Below are 16,311 nucleotides of genomic sequence, written 5' to 3' on the forward strand. Positions count from 1 at the left end.
TGTCAGCATACCAATTTTATAAAATCAAGGTCATCCTGGCAGTTCAGCACAGAGGACTAAGGTTTAAAAGCAACCAGTACCAGCCAAAAGGACAGGGAAGCAAGTATATTGAATAAAAACCTAGACCATTTTGACAAACACCCTTTCAGGTTTGTAATCTCATTTGTTTTCTCAGCTCATATCTTGCTGGATACACCTGGTATGATCTTTTAACACTCAGGCAAGTGCCAGTACAGTGATTTTTCATCTCACTTTCCCTGAAATGCAAAGATTTCTTCCTACCTTGATTTCATCCAGATCATTTGGATCTTTCACTCGGCGAAAGTAAGCAGATGCAATCCTACATGGTTTCATCCAAATAGGCTGATTTAGATTAGGATCCTCAGCAAACATTTCCCCAAAGATCTCTCTTGTTAAATCAAATACCACCTTAACAAAAAAAGAAGTAAAAGTTAAGGCTTCTGTTGTTCATGATAAACATTAAAAGGGCAAGAACAAACTGTCTGAAGACTGTACCTTCTTATAAACCTGTTTGTTTATAGTCTCTGTGTCCTGCTCTTTGAGAGTACTATCAAGATCTGTTTGAAGGCTGAAACTTTGAAGATCATGACCCAGCTCCTTTAGTTTCCAGAGTTCCTCAGCTGCTGCATGCACCATACCTTCCACCTCCACTGCAGTATGAGGGACCGCCAAAGGCTCCTCACATGGCTTTGTTGGCACTTTCTGAGGTTCTACCTTGGGCAGCACTGCTGGTTCCTCAGCTTGCTTCTGCTGGACTTTATGGGAACTCAGGCCATAGTCCTCATCAAACCAGTCTTGATCATCTCCCAGCACACTCAGGAACTCCTGACTGAGCTCCAGCTCTGCCAGTCTCTTGGCAAGCTCTTCCTGACCACTGGCACCAAACACTGGACTCTCCTGTGAATTAAGAGACACAGATTAAATATAAAAGCAGTGTCACACTACTGTGTAACTCAGCTTCCATTTTTAAATGCCCTACTTGTGTAACTGGTAACATATGCACAAATACTCAGGAAAATAATAAATATCCCACTGTAAAATTAAAAATGTTTTGATTCAAATACTTGGGGTTTCTACCACTTCTGAGAAATGTTTTCAGAGTGTTCCTACAGAGCTTAAAAGACTTTGCATCCTGCCCACTGTCTGTCCTAATGTTTAACTCTGATGAGTGGTTTAAAAACTGGTAATGTGACATACAACTTCTCACTTCTCTTACCAGCAGTCTCAGATCTAAATCAACAGCCTAAAAGCTTTTAGCAGGCGATGGCTGTTTCAGTGACTGAGCAGTGCTCAGGACACTGGTGAAATAGGTCAAAGCTTCCCGTGATGATAATATATTGAGATCAATGGCAATGCAGACAGATTTACTGGGATCTTCAGCAGAAAGGCCAAGCCCTGTATCTGTATCATTAATGATTGTTCTGAGGAAGCCTGAACTTTCACTACCCATGGTATATTAGTTCAGAGAATAGAGCAGTCTGATACCTTAATGACCTCTAGAGCAACTAATTACGTTTAGAGATCAGGGATCTCAGGGATCGGTGTTGGGACCGGTCTTGTTCAACATCTTTGTTGGTGACAGGGACAGTGGGATTGAGTGCGCCCTCAGCAAGTTTGCCGATGACACCAAGCTGTGTGGTTCGGTTGATATGCCAGAGGGAAGGGATGCCATCCAGAGGGACCTCGACACACTTGTGAGGTGGGCTGATGCCAACCTTATGAAGATTAACCATGCCAAGTGCAAGGTCCTACACCTAGGTCGGAGCAATCCCAGGCACAGCTACAGGTTGGGCAGAGAAGAGATTCAGAGTAGCCCTGCAGAGAAGGACTTGGGGGTGTTGGTCGATGAAAAAATGAACATGAGCCGGCTGCAGTGTGCGCTCGCAGCCCAGAAAGCCAACCGTATCCTGGGCTGCATCAAAAGGAGTGTGACCAGCAGGTCAAAGGAGGTGATCCTGCCCCTCTACTCTGCTCTTGTGAGACCTCACTTGCAGTATTGTGTGCAGTTCTGGTGTCCTCAACATAAAAAGGACATGGAACTGTTGGAACAAGTCCAGAGGAGGGCCACGAGGATGATCAGGGGACTGGAGCACCTCCCGTATGAAGACAGGCTGAGAAAGTTGGGGCTGCTCAGCCTGCAGAAGAGAAGGCTGCGTGGAGACCTCATAGCAGCCTTCCAGTATCTGAAGGGGGCCTACAAGGATGCTGGGGAGGGACTATTCATCAGGGACTGTAGTGACAGGACAAGAGGTAATGGGTTCAAACTTAAATAGGGGAAGTTTAGATTGGATCTAAGGAAGAAATTCTTTACTGAGAGGGTGGTGAGGCACTGGAATGGGTTGCCCAGGGAGGTTGTGAATGCTCCATCCTTGGCGGTGTTCAAGACCAGGTTGGATGAGGCCTTGGGTGACATGGTTTAGTGTGGGGTGTCCCTGCCCATGGCACGGGGGATGGAACTAGATGATCTTAAGGTCCTTTCCAACCTTAACTATTCTATGATTCTATCATTATTTCATATCAAGAATAACCAGAGGTAAGTTAACAGTCTATTGCATTTTGCCATTTTTAGAGTAAAAACCGAAGGTAAGGATTAAATATAAATTGAACGTGTAAGCAGAATGCAACCTAGAAAAAGTATTTTTTACTTTCACGTGCCAAAATGTGTCTTTTGGCCTGTAGGGCTACCAAAACAAGCCATGAACTGGGGTATGTAAGAACAAACATGTAAGACAAGACACATACATACATACAATCTCCACATCATCCAACAGAACTCAGGAGAAAACAAACCAGTGCCACATAGCATTCCTCAGATTCAATCATTATCAGTCAATGGAATGATTAACTTAAAAACAGTGCAAGACATCTGCTACTCACTGGTCTGGGACACATGTCTGGAGAGGAAAGTTCCTCTCTTTCATCTTCAAATTCGGAACTCAGAAAGAAGTTATTCAGTCCATCAGGAACTTGCTTTTCTACCTGCTGGGATGGGGTACTGTATTGCTCTTTTACATCACTGAGCTCCTGGTTGCTGAGCTGGATTTTCTCATTCCTGACCTTCTTTATTTGCTGTAACTGATCGACCGTGTCTTTTACAAAATCTCTAAGCAGACTGTCTGTCAGCAAACTGACTTTTTCCAGTTGGTCTTTTGACTTTTCTTCTTCTCTAAGTGGCAGTCTAAGCTGTGCTTCCAACTGGTTCTTTTCTTTTGTCAGCAAATCCAGAAGTGGAGTTGCAGGCTTCTCCACAAGTCCAGGAAGGAGGTCATCTACCTTTTCAGCGCATTCTTCTCCCAGTGTCTTCTGCCTCTCCAGTTTTTCAGAAAGGAAATCTGAGATGTCATCCAACTGAACAGTGGAAATCTCATCTGCAACACTAGAAATAAGAGGAGCAAGGCTGGCCTCCTCTTTCACAACATGCTTCAGATAATCCACCACTGACTGTTCTTGGGTAAATGATTCAATAGCTACAGAAATGTTTTTGCTGTTTGCTTTAGAAGACAACTTCTCATCAAGCCTTTCCTCAGCTGAGGCTTCTGAAACAGCTGTGTCTGCAGGACCTTTATCCTGGGAATAGCTCTCTGTTGCATCTCTGCTCTGGCTTTCATCGTCTTTGCCAGGTTTGGAACTTCCTCTGTTTTTCTGGTAGGCTTTGTGTTGCCTCTCCAGTCTATCATCGAAGAATGAGTCTTCATCATTGCTTGTGTCTAAATGGCTATTGGTACTTTCTGTAATGTGAGAGATTTTTTGAGGAGGAGCAAAAATACCATGCTTTTCTTTGCAATCGAAATATTTAATACCATCATAAGTTCCATTGTTGTTTCCTTCGGGCTTATCCAACTCCACACCAGCCCAAAAACCTTTGGCAAATTTAGTCAGACCTTTGAATCGCAATGTTCCAGGTTGGACCTTACTCACAAGTACTCTATCACCAATGTTGAAATCTGGCAAACTATCTGTTTCTTCTATGATCGAAACAGAGGCCCACAGCGGTGATTCAATAGAGGCCTGTTCTTGCTCCACATCTCTACGTTCAGTATTTTTTATAAGTTCTGTTGGGGACTTCAGTTCTAATAACCTCTCTGAATGCACGCTGCCAGAGAGAGAGAGAGACCTGTCACTGAGGTATTCACTGATTTCACCATCACTGCCAAGGCTGGTGGATCTGCTTCTGCTGGTCTGTGTGTGCTGTGACCGCTCTCTCAGTGACTCCCCATTAGAGGAGAGAAGAGATGCTTCAAAGTCATCTTTGTAATGCTCCCCAGGAAGCATTTCTTCAACTGATGCTTGTTTTCTGGAGGTGGATCCTTCAAAGTCTTCAAGGTACGATGGCTCTTTTTCACTAATGAGCTGTTCTGAAAGCAGATAACCTTTTTCCTCTGCAGATCTGCTGAGCTTGCAAGAAGACTCTTCTGTATTTTGGTGAGTTACAGCATGTTTATTTGTCAGTCTCTGCTCCAAGATTTTTTCCGTACCGTGAAGACTTTCCACAGCCGAACTAAACAGCTCCTTCTGAGAGTGTTCATTTTCAGAACAGAGGACTTGCTTTGCAAGGATGTCCTTTGAGCTCTCCTGTTCATTACCTAACGTCAACAAGACATCAGAACTCTCCAAAGGTTTAACATGAGAACCTTCAATCTCATATTCCTCTGACTTCAAGTATTCCAAGTATTCCTGTATCTCAGATTTATAACTGAAGGCAGACTTATCACTGGATGCATTTACCACGTTGTTCACTGACTCATGGGATATTCTGCTAACGTCTTTCACATCTTTAAGAAAAGATGATAAGGGTACATTTTCTAAGGAATCACCAGATCCTGTTCTGGAATGCCCTGGTGACATTAAAACTGAGGAAGGTATTCCAGAAGGTTCTTCTCCATGAGCATCTATCACAGGCACCTTCTTGGTGTGTACAGACACAGATCTCTCTGTTTTTGATGACACAGTATCTTGAAGGAAAATAAAAAGTGATTTATAGTTGCATTGTTTAATGGAAAACTGCAACAGGCAACAAAATTAACAGCAAGGTTTCTGTGCTAAAGAAGTTACAAACTGGTGCCTTGGAAACATGTATTTCTAGCTGTTCCATAAACACAAGCAACATTCTTTTACTTCCAGGTTTCTAAACGCTTTTTCTACAATACTGTTCCTGTACCACTATTCTGCAATGCCATACAACACTGACCCTGAGGTAAGGGCTCAGTTATTTGTTTGCAAGCTGCAAATACAACCAATATTAGAATGGTAGATTATTATTAGATAATGACCAACAGCAAAACATTGAAGAATATCTATAAAAACCCAACCTTATTCCTAAATTCTTCATTATTTTTGGTTTCCTTACTTTCCGGAAGTGACAAATAAACAAGAAATAAAAGTAAAGGGAAAAGGTTGTCACTTAATTATGGTTTCACATAAACCTCAGTGGAGTAAAACTAAATGCTGAATATACAGGAAACAGCAAACCCAGAAGACTACTAAATAAATATATAGCTTTATCATTACGGTTTTATGAAGTCTGCATTCTCTCCTAAAACCTCTTCTTGAATCAACAAGGAAAAACTTAAAGAATTTTAAAAGACAGTCTTCCAAGATCTTCATCTGTAGTACAGATTCTTCCAGTTACATACCTGCATGTTCTGAAATGGATTCCAAAGATGCTTTGCATCGCTCTGATTCAGCCAGTGATTTCCAGTTCCTAGCTGTCTCAGGCCTAAATTTGAAAAATAAAATTGCATGAATCATGGCTACAACCAGAGTGTGTTCCTTTGTCTTTTTTTCTTTTTTTGAATAGATAAAAGTAGAAATGAAAGCATTTATAAGGTCAAACCAATGATAACAAGCAGTCTGTTTTGTCACCATACTGTGACCCTAGAAAATAGGAATAGGGACACAGAGGAGAGTTCGGCAAGTCCTGAAAAGTAATATTTTTTTTAATATTTTGGTTTTTACTGGAATGCACTAAAATTGCACCATCTGCTGGACAAAATGAAACACTTAAAAATACAGTAGGAAGTGCAGAAGTCAGTTGAATTCTCTGCCTTTTAAAACCCAAGAACCAAACCTGATTTAAATTGCAAAGATGAATGGTTTGCCTCACACACTGCTGCAGGCAATAATACTGGTCACAAGAAGCGACCAAAATGAGAAAAAAATGTCTTCCGGTTTGTAATCCAGTAAACCATTTGGCTCAATTCTTGTACAACTGAAAAATGTTCAGAAAGAACTTGAAAATAGGACCTGAAAGGCTGGGCAGGACAAAAGGGAAATACATACAATTCCAAAGACAGTCCATCTTATCTGTTTTGGGTCCAATGAGACCAGCAAATAGGTCAGCAGGATACTGTCCAGTTTCTAAACTAAAAGCTAAACCTCATGGTTCGAAGTTTCAGTTATCTGTTTGGGTTTAAAGTTTCTGCTAAACTCATGGTTTCTCTTAAAACAGTATTCACCACAGTTTCTCAAAAAGAAGAAGAAATCCCAGTTACCTATGGAGTGGTGGTGCCTTGATCTTAGGTTTTTCAGCAGCAGCTAAGGATGGAGTTTTAATCTGAGGTTTGGCTGTTGGCGATGTCTCCAGATCTTGGCTCAGCTCTGCTTCGGTCTTCTTGATAAACTCATCATATGACTGCACACGGAAAAGTTATGGCTGTCAGTCTACAAAACCACAACTATAATTCAGTAATCAAAAACTATTAAGTTAATAAAAAAGATACTTGGTTTCTCTGAATACTATACTTAAAAAAAATAAATAAAAAATTATTTACATGTGAATCACTCTTTAATCTAGGCTCAGATACCAATGTGTATAAACAGACATAAGCCCCCTGAGCACTGCTAAGCAACCCATTCAAGATATAAATTTTAGAAGGGAATGGCATTTTTGCCTCAAGGCTGTGGTTCATTACTGAAAATGTCTGAATAGCCAGAACACAGTCACACTTCTATCACAATAATATGTCTTTCATAGCTGTTGATAGGATAGTCTGCCAACAACATCCATACTGTAATGGTTTATCCAAGGCTAATGATCTTTCATGTCACCCTTTTTCCTACTGTTGCTAACCTCCAGTTGTTTGATCAAACTGGCTTCCTGGGCCTTCAGTCTCTCCTTTTGTCTTTTTTTCTGTTCCTTTTTCAGCTGGTAAACCACAGACTTCCTTTTCCGCAGTTCATCCTTCAGAGCCCTGATCCGTCCTTCAATGTCACTTTGATCAGATGTGGTTTCTGAAAAAGTTTAGTTTTAGTCTTTGCAAACTTCCACCGCAAGAACAGTTTTACACAAAGCAATAAACAGTTTAGTAAGTAGAAAATATGGTCCAAGCAAAATCTCGAAGAATTTAATGTCAACATGGTAACATTGTAAGTCTCTTAAAGTAGGATCTCAGATTCATAACACTAGTATACAACATATGAGAGTTGCATCTTATTTAAAAGAGAAAGGCTCTGATACAGTACTTGTTGGCCAAACCTGTTCACATCAACCACCCATGTTTATGCTGCTATCTCATTAACTGCTTATCATGTCAGCTGTTGCTGAAATTAATTTTTTCTGGCATATTAAAAAAATACGACAACTCAAAGATGCACATCAAAAATATATATAAAGATATTTGTTTACAATCACAGTACACAGTTTCAAGATGCAGGGTACACTTCAATGATGAGAATTTCACTTGGAACAGTGGACTGCAAAATAGGTTTCTGGCCCATTTAGATTTTTTGCCATGTAGACTAAATCCATCTATGAAAGTGAGAGCTGACTGATCAACTGCTGGAAGGAAAGTCAGTTTGAACAATGCAGAGATTTTTCATTGTTGTCAGGCTTCAGGATGATGATTTATTCAGGGTGAAGGGGGGTAGCACTGAGCTTAGACACGTGGTGGACTGCTCAATAATAGCTTATACAAAGCTACTTGGCTTATCTTTGCTCCAAGTTTAATTTTGCAGATCCTCCTATGATGCCATTACTGACTGTAGCTGTTTTCCACCTGAAAAATATTTTTCTTTAATGATTATTCTTAGTAATTTTAATACGATCTCCATTCCTGTCCAACCCCAGAACTCCCTGCAACCTGGTTTTCTAGTCTGGATTATGATAATGTTCTACCTCTTTTCCCTTAGGACACTGTCTCCAGATACTTAGATCCATTCTCTGCATGGTAACTCCATTCTACCAGTAACTCTGCTACTTTTGATTTTTTGTAAAGTCTCTCAGACTTTACAGAGGGACTTAGCGTGTCGTTACTTATTCTTTTCTGCACACCTGATTATGTCCACTTATTTCTTGTTTAAAATATATACCAACACAGTGCAAAATGAGATTTTTGTTCCAGATTGGTGCTACCACAGTTAAGTATCGAAACCTCTTCAAAATATTGATCTGACATAGCCTTACTGAAGCTCCTCCCAGCAGCTGATGTCCCACTTCCACTTGTACAGCAGCAGCTACAGCTCCTAAGAAGGAACTTGTCTGGTTTGCTTTTATAATGCTCAATATTACCTACAATGTTTTCTGGACCAAAAAGCTTGGAAGTTCATAATCATCAATTGCTTTATTGAACATCCTAGAAATAAAGTCACCAGTATTACCTGGTCAGCTAGCAAGAACAGCTCGACAGTGTGCTAATCAAATTTCCCACGACAACAAACCACCATAATGAAGGATTTCATCATCAACAACAGCCAGTAAATACAATCAAACTACTGCATTCTTTTTCCCTTAACAACTGCTGTTAATAGAGAATTAAAAAACCAACAACAACAAAGGAAACAGCACAAAAAGAATGGAATCTCACTAGCTAATCAGGAGTACTTCATAATGTCCCTGTAATTAACAAGCTCCTCCCAAATAGTAAGTGACCACAATGTAATTATATCTTTTCTTGATCAACTCATAACGGAAAGATCTGCACATGCTTTCATCTTTAATGATCTTGTCTACGAATGGATTGGATTGACACAGCAATGACTTCATTACTACTCAACAGCTTGGGAGATTTGTCTCTCTATAATGGAATGATTTACTGTGAAACCAGCATCATCCTGATCAGCTTCTCACCTCTTACACCCTTCTTCAGCATTTGAAATCAAAGATTGCAAACACTTTATTTTACAAAAGTTTGTTTTCATGACCCCTGTTTACATGCTTTAATTTTCAAATAGCTTTCTTACGTGGTTGCTCAGACAGAACTTGAAAATAATCAAGTTGTTGAATGCTCCAGTGTTGCAAACTGCTCTCCAGACAGAATCCCAATACAAATCACTCAGTACACATACCTAGGTGTCATGTATTCATTTCTCTACCCATCAGGAGAACAGCTGCCTCCACATTTCTGTGTTTCTATTGCACTCACGTATATAAAGGTTCAAAGGTTCAAAACAGACTTTAGTTTAACAGAGCTCACAATAGTGACCTACTGAACCATGGCTCATGAAGTCCTGCAATCCAGGTGACTAACAGACTGCAAGAACACACCAGGGAAAGGACTGCTCCATATCAGTTCACTTCTAATATTTTCTCCCTTAGTATTTACTGGTAGCTAGCTTTGATACTGGATAAAAGAGTATAATGAGTCCATATAGTAGATCTTGTAATTTACAGCTCAAAATGCAACCTTAGGCCCTATTTTACCGCACACAGTTCAAACCCTCCTCTAAAAATAAAAGCATGTTTCCTGAAGCACCCATTCATTCTGTGCATGCCAGTGCAGGTACAACGAGCTCACTCATACTGCCATGATAACAAAGCTATACTGCTTCTGAAGCCAGGCTGTGTTCAGAAGGAGAACAATCATGTTTGCACGCTGCTGAACCATATTCTGCTTTCTTACAACATGACAGTTGGAGATGTGTCACCTGTTAAAGCACAGATAAGCTTGGTATTTTAAATTCTAGGATCACCCCTACTATTGAATCTTATTTCCTTCATACCTGTTTGCAGGAACCTGTGTTGTCTTCTAAAAGAGGTAATACATAGACCTTCTTAAGCAGAAGTGATCAAATTACATCACAGGAAAATATTCCCACAAAACCACAAAGCCTAGCAATTTCCAGGCCTCCCCACATCTGTGTCTGCCTTTCAAGTTTATTTGCTAAAAGCAAAAGCTACGAAAAAGCAATTTAAACCCAAGCAGATATTACACTTACCTGACTGTGTCATAGATAAAGATTCATCAGACCAGTTGTGAGATATCTGATGAGACTTTACAGGTGAACGTAGCTGTCCTCCAGTTCTGTGGCTGCCTTTGCTGGAATCTTGCCTTGATACAGATACGCTGCTTTTGGGAGGAGACTATGGCAAAAGAGAATGACAAATAAGTCATTGCTTGCAAAGACTAGTTTGAAAAGTAGGAGATCACTGTCATCAGGAGCTAGTTATGAGGAATGAACAGCATGACTAGAGAGTATCTCATAAGCAGTGGTACCTATCCAACTATTTTAAGAAGAATATCAGTTTGATAGACAATAAAACAAGAATACCAAGAGCAAAAATAGCTGACTGCTTACTTGGAGCCTAGATTTCAGTAAACCTGCTTAGACTACTCTATTTCCACCTGAATGAACTGACATGGTTCTGACTCACAGGCATTCGATACAGTTTATGTAATCTCATTTGGTAACAACCACAGCAATAGAAACTCCTAGTAAATACATCAGGGAAATCAAAAGGACCATTTCATGTAAGGGGTGCAACATGACATTCTAAATTAGTAAAACAACAGAGCATTTCTGTGAGGCCAGGCAAACAATTCTAAAAGCAAACATTCTCCCACAACGCTGCTTACTGCTTTGACATTATACCACAAACCTTTCACACACCTTGGATGTAACCTCTGGCACATATTAGACATTTTACCTCACTATCTTCTCAGCAAACTTTCCAAGAAAATATTTGTAATAACTCTAGATAGTATTTCTAGAATATAGAGCTATATAGATACTCATATAACGTAACTATAGAAACTCTAGATGAGCAGTTCTTTTACCCCACAGACACCACATTTTCTGTCTCAGTAAACACAGACCAAAGTTATCAGGATGAAACTGACAAAAATTATCAACCAAGTAGAAATAACAGTTATGGAACAGCTGGAACAGAACAGTAAGGTAGAATTAGCTACTGAGCAGACATAATCTGAAACCCAAAGGGTTGTGCACGACATTACAGCTCTGCTTCTTCATCCTACAGTTATACTTTGGGGTACATTACTTGCAAATAAAGCAAAGAGGAAAACCAGAGCATAGTTTCCATGGCCTCAAAGAATTTATACAATGGTAACAAGCTAGCCTACAGCTATTTTACACTGGTAAACTGAGTCAGTGTTCCACCACTTAATACTGCATACCTACGTGACATATGCAAAACATTTTGCAAGACTACCCACAAGTTTAAAAATATCTAAACTCTGTGATGAAGCAATTTCTCCTCAAGACTTCAGCACATACCTGATCACAATGTGTATGCACAATAATGTAAAATGGTACTGCCAACAGAAAATAGTTTAATCTCTGCTTTGGCAACTGGCATGGCTATGCTTACTCCTTCTCTTACAGCCTTTTTCAAGCGTTAAAGTACATATAGCATAAAAACTCACGAGTTTGCCAGGTGAGGCAGAGGACTTGAACTCTTCAGAATAAACCATTTCTTCATTAGCTGTACTCTGATCTGGGCTTTCTGGCTGTCCATGGCACAGAGTCTCTGATGGGACAGACTCAGCAGCTAGACTGCCCAGATCTTCTGGGACAGAGCTTTCACTGTTCAGATGAGAGCAAGAAGGCGCTGGAGATTCTTCTTCACTAGCCACTTCTGAGATTCAACAAAAGAAAAAACAAAGCCCTTAAGAACCTGCCCTGATTTACAGGCCTTCAAAGATGCTGCTGCCTGTATACAAAGTAGTAACTGCTACCAATACATGTCAAATTGGTGCTATTTCCCCCACCTAGACACAGAGGGTGGAGCACTTGGCAAGAACAAGCATGTTTACTAGAAAGCTATGATTTGAGACTGTCAAACCTTCTAAGTGATTGCTGAGCACATAAAATAAAGAGGATTTCAGGATATTCTAACATTTTCCAGACAACACACTCAAAAAAGATCATTAGCGAAACCTGTCCTTCTGGTTGACCATACACCATAGCAAGAGTCACTATTAGTTTGAAGAAGTCATGGAGGAGCATATAATCTGCAAGCCAGATACTGAATTTAGAATGGACTGCTTCCTTTACAGTAGTTGCAGAAAACATTTTAATGTTATGATTTCATCATGAGTGTCTCAACTGGCAGCAACTAAAATAATAAGTTGGGATTTCAAAATTCCTGTTTATTAAATTCCGCAGGAGTCACAGCATTACTGAGGCAGTCATGGAGAATTACTCGGTATTTGAGCAAAGGCTGGGGAGCAGAACTTCTGAACACGGGCTGTGCTCCAGTGCTTACTGGCAGATACAATTAATAGGAAGCAAGTATATTTTCTCATTCTGTATTTTTGTTAATCTGAAATTACTGACTTATACACATATCTTCAAAATGTCTTAGAATGCCCAAAATTCACGACTCTTCAGTAACAACCCTCATAGGGCATAATTCTGATTTTCCTTTGCACATTCAAAGGACATGCTGCCTGCCTTCAGCAAAGTGGGAGAGAAAAAAAGGAAACTGATTGTTTCTAGAACAATCCCGAAGTTCCATTATTTTCTCTACTTCTCTGTGCTTCATGCTGGAAGTATGGTTCACTTAAGACAGAACAGTAAAGCTGTGGCTCCCAACATCTGGGAACGTTTTTTTTTCCCCTAACAATAGCATCATTCACACTAATTACATCCTTACACACTTATTACATCCTTACACACTTAAGCACAGTTGCACATTTCAAATGGTTACCCTGCATCAACAACAGAGGATAGGAAAAAATGCTGAAAAACAGCCTCTGGTAAGAGCCATCCTCACCAACAGTGAGGAGGCTAACACGACAGACACTTTGAGCACTACAGATGTTTTAATAGAGTAAGTTCAGAAGATGATCGACAGAAGACAATCAACAGAAGATCATGAAGTATTTTTGTTCTGAATTGTATGTAGAAATGTCTGATGGGCCTCTGGTGCGCTGTTCACTTGAGAAGATACACAGCAAAGGAGGAATACACTTTTAACTGAAGTGTAAAATGGGGCTAAAAGAACAAGGCAACAGAAGGCACTAAAGACTGTAGAAATTGATATTCTAAGGGGGTCCAGAGAAGAACCACCACCACCAAAACATCAAAAAAGGATGAGAGTGCAAACTTAAGCAATCGTGTCAAATTATGCTTTACTTGTTATTTGTATCCCTTTCCCCCACTTCCTTTTACCTTTGGGCTCATTTCTCTGATCCCCCAGCTCTTTCTTGGCTATTTTGGTTTTGAGCAGCTCTTTGTCCCAGGCAGCTAGAGCCTGCTTTTCTATCCGCCGTATTTCTGCTTCTTCTGCATCCAGGCGGCGTTTCCACTCCAATAACTCTTCAGCATGTTGTCGACGCTGCATCAGCTTCTGTTCTCGCTTAGTTAGAAACCTAACAGACAGAGCAGAAGACAATGAGAAAACAGCCAACCACACTCAAAGGTCCCAATACCCAGATGCTCTATTGTCACGATTTCTAGAATTATAGCTGTTCAGATTTTTTTCAAGGATAATACCCACACTAACAACTAGGTTTTAGACCTCCCACATGCTGCTGAAAAAACCCCTACAACTAAAAAAGAGATTTTTTCTTTGCAATAAGTCTACAACATCCTGTAGTGGTAGACTACAGCAGACTACAACGTATGCTGCTTACATTTTAAAGATCTTCAAAACTATTAAAAGTGCTACTAACTATTCACTAAAATGAATAGGCTAAGTTCCGAATTTTCAGTATATGAAAAGTACCAGTGGTATTAAACTGGAACCCTCAAGAAAGCAGTGACTGTTTGAAAAACAAACTTCTCTTTTCACTAATCCCAATGACAAAAAAATTGTAACTCCAAGTTGCCCCACGTATTTTCCAAATACATACTTCTAAGAGAAGGTGATGCCATATTAATAGATCTCCTGAATTACTGGAGTTTCTATCCTTCTTCCCTTAAGCATCATCTCTGTGGATAACCACATCTGAAATGTTAATTGTCAGCCGACAGCATCAAGAGAGTATGGATGCAGGACTTTTTTTCCCAGCTACTAACATATCTGGTTCCTGGTTTAACAACAGATAAAAAGCAAAGCTCATGATGAAAATTATGAGATATTTTCTTTCTGACAAAGACTTCTTAGGTGATCCACAAAACCTCAAAAATGAGGAAATTCTTATAGGACTTTCAAGGTATGAATAAGTTTGTGTGAATTTGACAGCTCTCTTTGTTCTTCTCTAGTTTTCTTTGACAGCTCTTGAACAATAGTATCTCTGGTCTTATTTCTAAACATTGAAGTAATCAAGACCATAGCATTTATGCTTTAACATAGTAAATGAAATCAAGTTCAACATCAACTGCATGCACTTCCTCTGACATGCCAAGTCTAGAGAAGAGTATCAATTCATTAATCTCCTACACTTAAATTATGACATCATAAAATCATTCTGCAGAAAACATATGGTTTTCCAGCTAGAGTTCACCCTCTGCAGAAGCTGGGGTGCCTAAAAAGGCAGTCTTCAAAGATTTGTGCTATTTGCTTTGCAAATGCCTTTATAATTTGTAAGTTTCAAGCCATACCAACCACTTGGCATCTAAATTTTTAGGCTGCAAAGCAGATGGTAATTTAATTTGTGCTTTTTAATCTCTCATGTTTCAAAAAAGCCCTTTTATTTGCATAGACTGAAATGACCAACTAGCTAATCTGCATGTCTTGCCCGCTAAGGGACATTTCTTGTTTGTTCACTTCACGTTCATTCTGCTCCCTGGAAAAGTAAGCTGGAAGCTGACCAGAAAGGTTAAGATTCAGGTCAGTCCTTCTCTAAGATCGATTCACGTAAGGTGGACAAGTTATGATCTGAAGATAAAAGTTTCAGAAGCCAGTAAGACATGCTCACGAACTTCTTTCCTATGATCAGAACAAGAGCAGGTGAAAACCAGAAGCATCTCACGAGTCTCTGGGAACACCTTCAAGCTGACAGATTCAATGATTTTGTGCATTACTTTATTACTTTCTATAGACAAACATCAAACATTGTCTACTTTTAGACAAACCCAACAGATTAATACCATTAAGAAACTAGACTACTAACAGTGATTGCATTACAAACATGACATGGACAGTCATGTTGTGCCTTTCAACAGCACTATCAGATTTATCAACTCTTACTTTCGGATACAAAACAGTTCCAGTTAATCTAGCAGATCATGTATTTGGAACTTATTATAGAGTCATTATTACAATGATCTCACTGCAAAAGGCAACTTTTTCTTCTTCCTTGTAAATGGTTTGATTTCATCAGAACGTCTGGATCATCACAGCTTACTGGATCTTTAAGAAGGCAAGTCCAGTTGAAATAAAATGCAAGAGATAGGCTGAAAGAAACTGATTCAAAAGAATAGGACTCCCTAAAAGCATTAACCCAGAAGACTAGGGGAGACAGAAAGGAGAAGAATTAACTAAATGACGATGAAACTAACCACCACACAAAGATTATTTGCCAGTAAGAAAGGTAAGTCAAAAGAAGTGATGGGAGAGAAAGAAGTTTCCAACATTCCACCTATAGAAAGAGGATTAAAGCAGCACGCCTAAAGACGCAGACCCTTTTATAACCCTGGGGTTTAAAAGGTCAGAGCCACAAGGCAGTACACACACTGCCTTGACATTTACTACAGTCTAGAGGGTTCCAGTTGTAATACCAAAGGTATACATTTATCCTCAAAAGCAGCAGCACCTTCATGGGAAACCAAAAAAAGGGCAAAACCACACCTGGCATCTACGAAGCTGGAAATCTGAGGGAGAAAAAAGAGCAGCAGCACTCTGGTTGCATCAGCATGATCTCAAAAATCTAACTATTTCTCTAGTGTTAACATCACACATTTTATCCATGCATCCCAAATATTAACCCGGAAGCATAACCTGCTGCTCTGACCTGTGCTTGTACATTTATATCCAAGGTATATTGACTTCAAATCCAAATTAGACAGTTTCAGCAGCTATTCTGAAGTGCTAACCAGACAGTGAGAACAAAGTGAACTATGTGCCATTCAGAACACAGTAGGAATAAGAGATGAGAATCATAGGATGGTTTAGATTTGAAGTGACCTTGAAGATCATCCAGTTTAACTTCCCTACCATGGCCTGGG

General features: G+C 39.8%; 1 protein-coding gene across 9 annotated transcripts in view; it reads right to left on the reverse strand.

Moving 5' to 3' along the window:
* CEP350 (centrosomal protein 350) overlaps positions 1 to 16,311 on the reverse strand; it is a 75,870-nt gene that overhangs the window by 11,792 nt on the left and 47,767 nt on the right. For all 9 annotated transcript variants that reach the window (XR_013957375.1, XM_080622868.1, XM_080622867.1 and 6 more), the window contains 9 exons: positions 13,372 to 13,571; positions 11,622 to 11,833; positions 10,174 to 10,318; positions 7,091 to 7,251; positions 6,513 to 6,652; positions 5,655 to 5,737; positions 2,899 to 4,973; positions 517 to 918; positions 283 to 429 (listed from right to left, as the gene is read on the reverse strand). Coding sequence is in view for 8 of the 9 variants with exons in the window: in XM_080622868.1 (XP_080478994.1) it covers positions 283 to 429; positions 517 to 918; positions 2,899 to 4,973; positions 5,655 to 5,737; positions 6,513 to 6,652; positions 7,091 to 7,251; positions 10,174 to 10,318; positions 11,622 to 11,833; positions 13,372 to 13,571 (3,565 nt within the window). In the remaining variant the exon portion in view is untranslated. The remainder of the gene's footprint in view (positions 1 to 282; positions 430 to 516; positions 919 to 2,898; positions 4,974 to 5,654; positions 5,738 to 6,512; positions 6,653 to 7,090; positions 7,252 to 10,173; positions 10,319 to 11,621; positions 11,834 to 13,371; positions 13,572 to 16,311) is intronic.

Source organism: Psittacula echo, assembly GCF_963264785.1.
Source record: "Psittacula echo genome assembly, chromosome: 7".
Taxonomy (NCBI): domain Eukaryota; kingdom Metazoa; phylum Chordata; class Aves; order Psittaciformes; family Psittacidae; genus Psittacula; species Psittacula echo.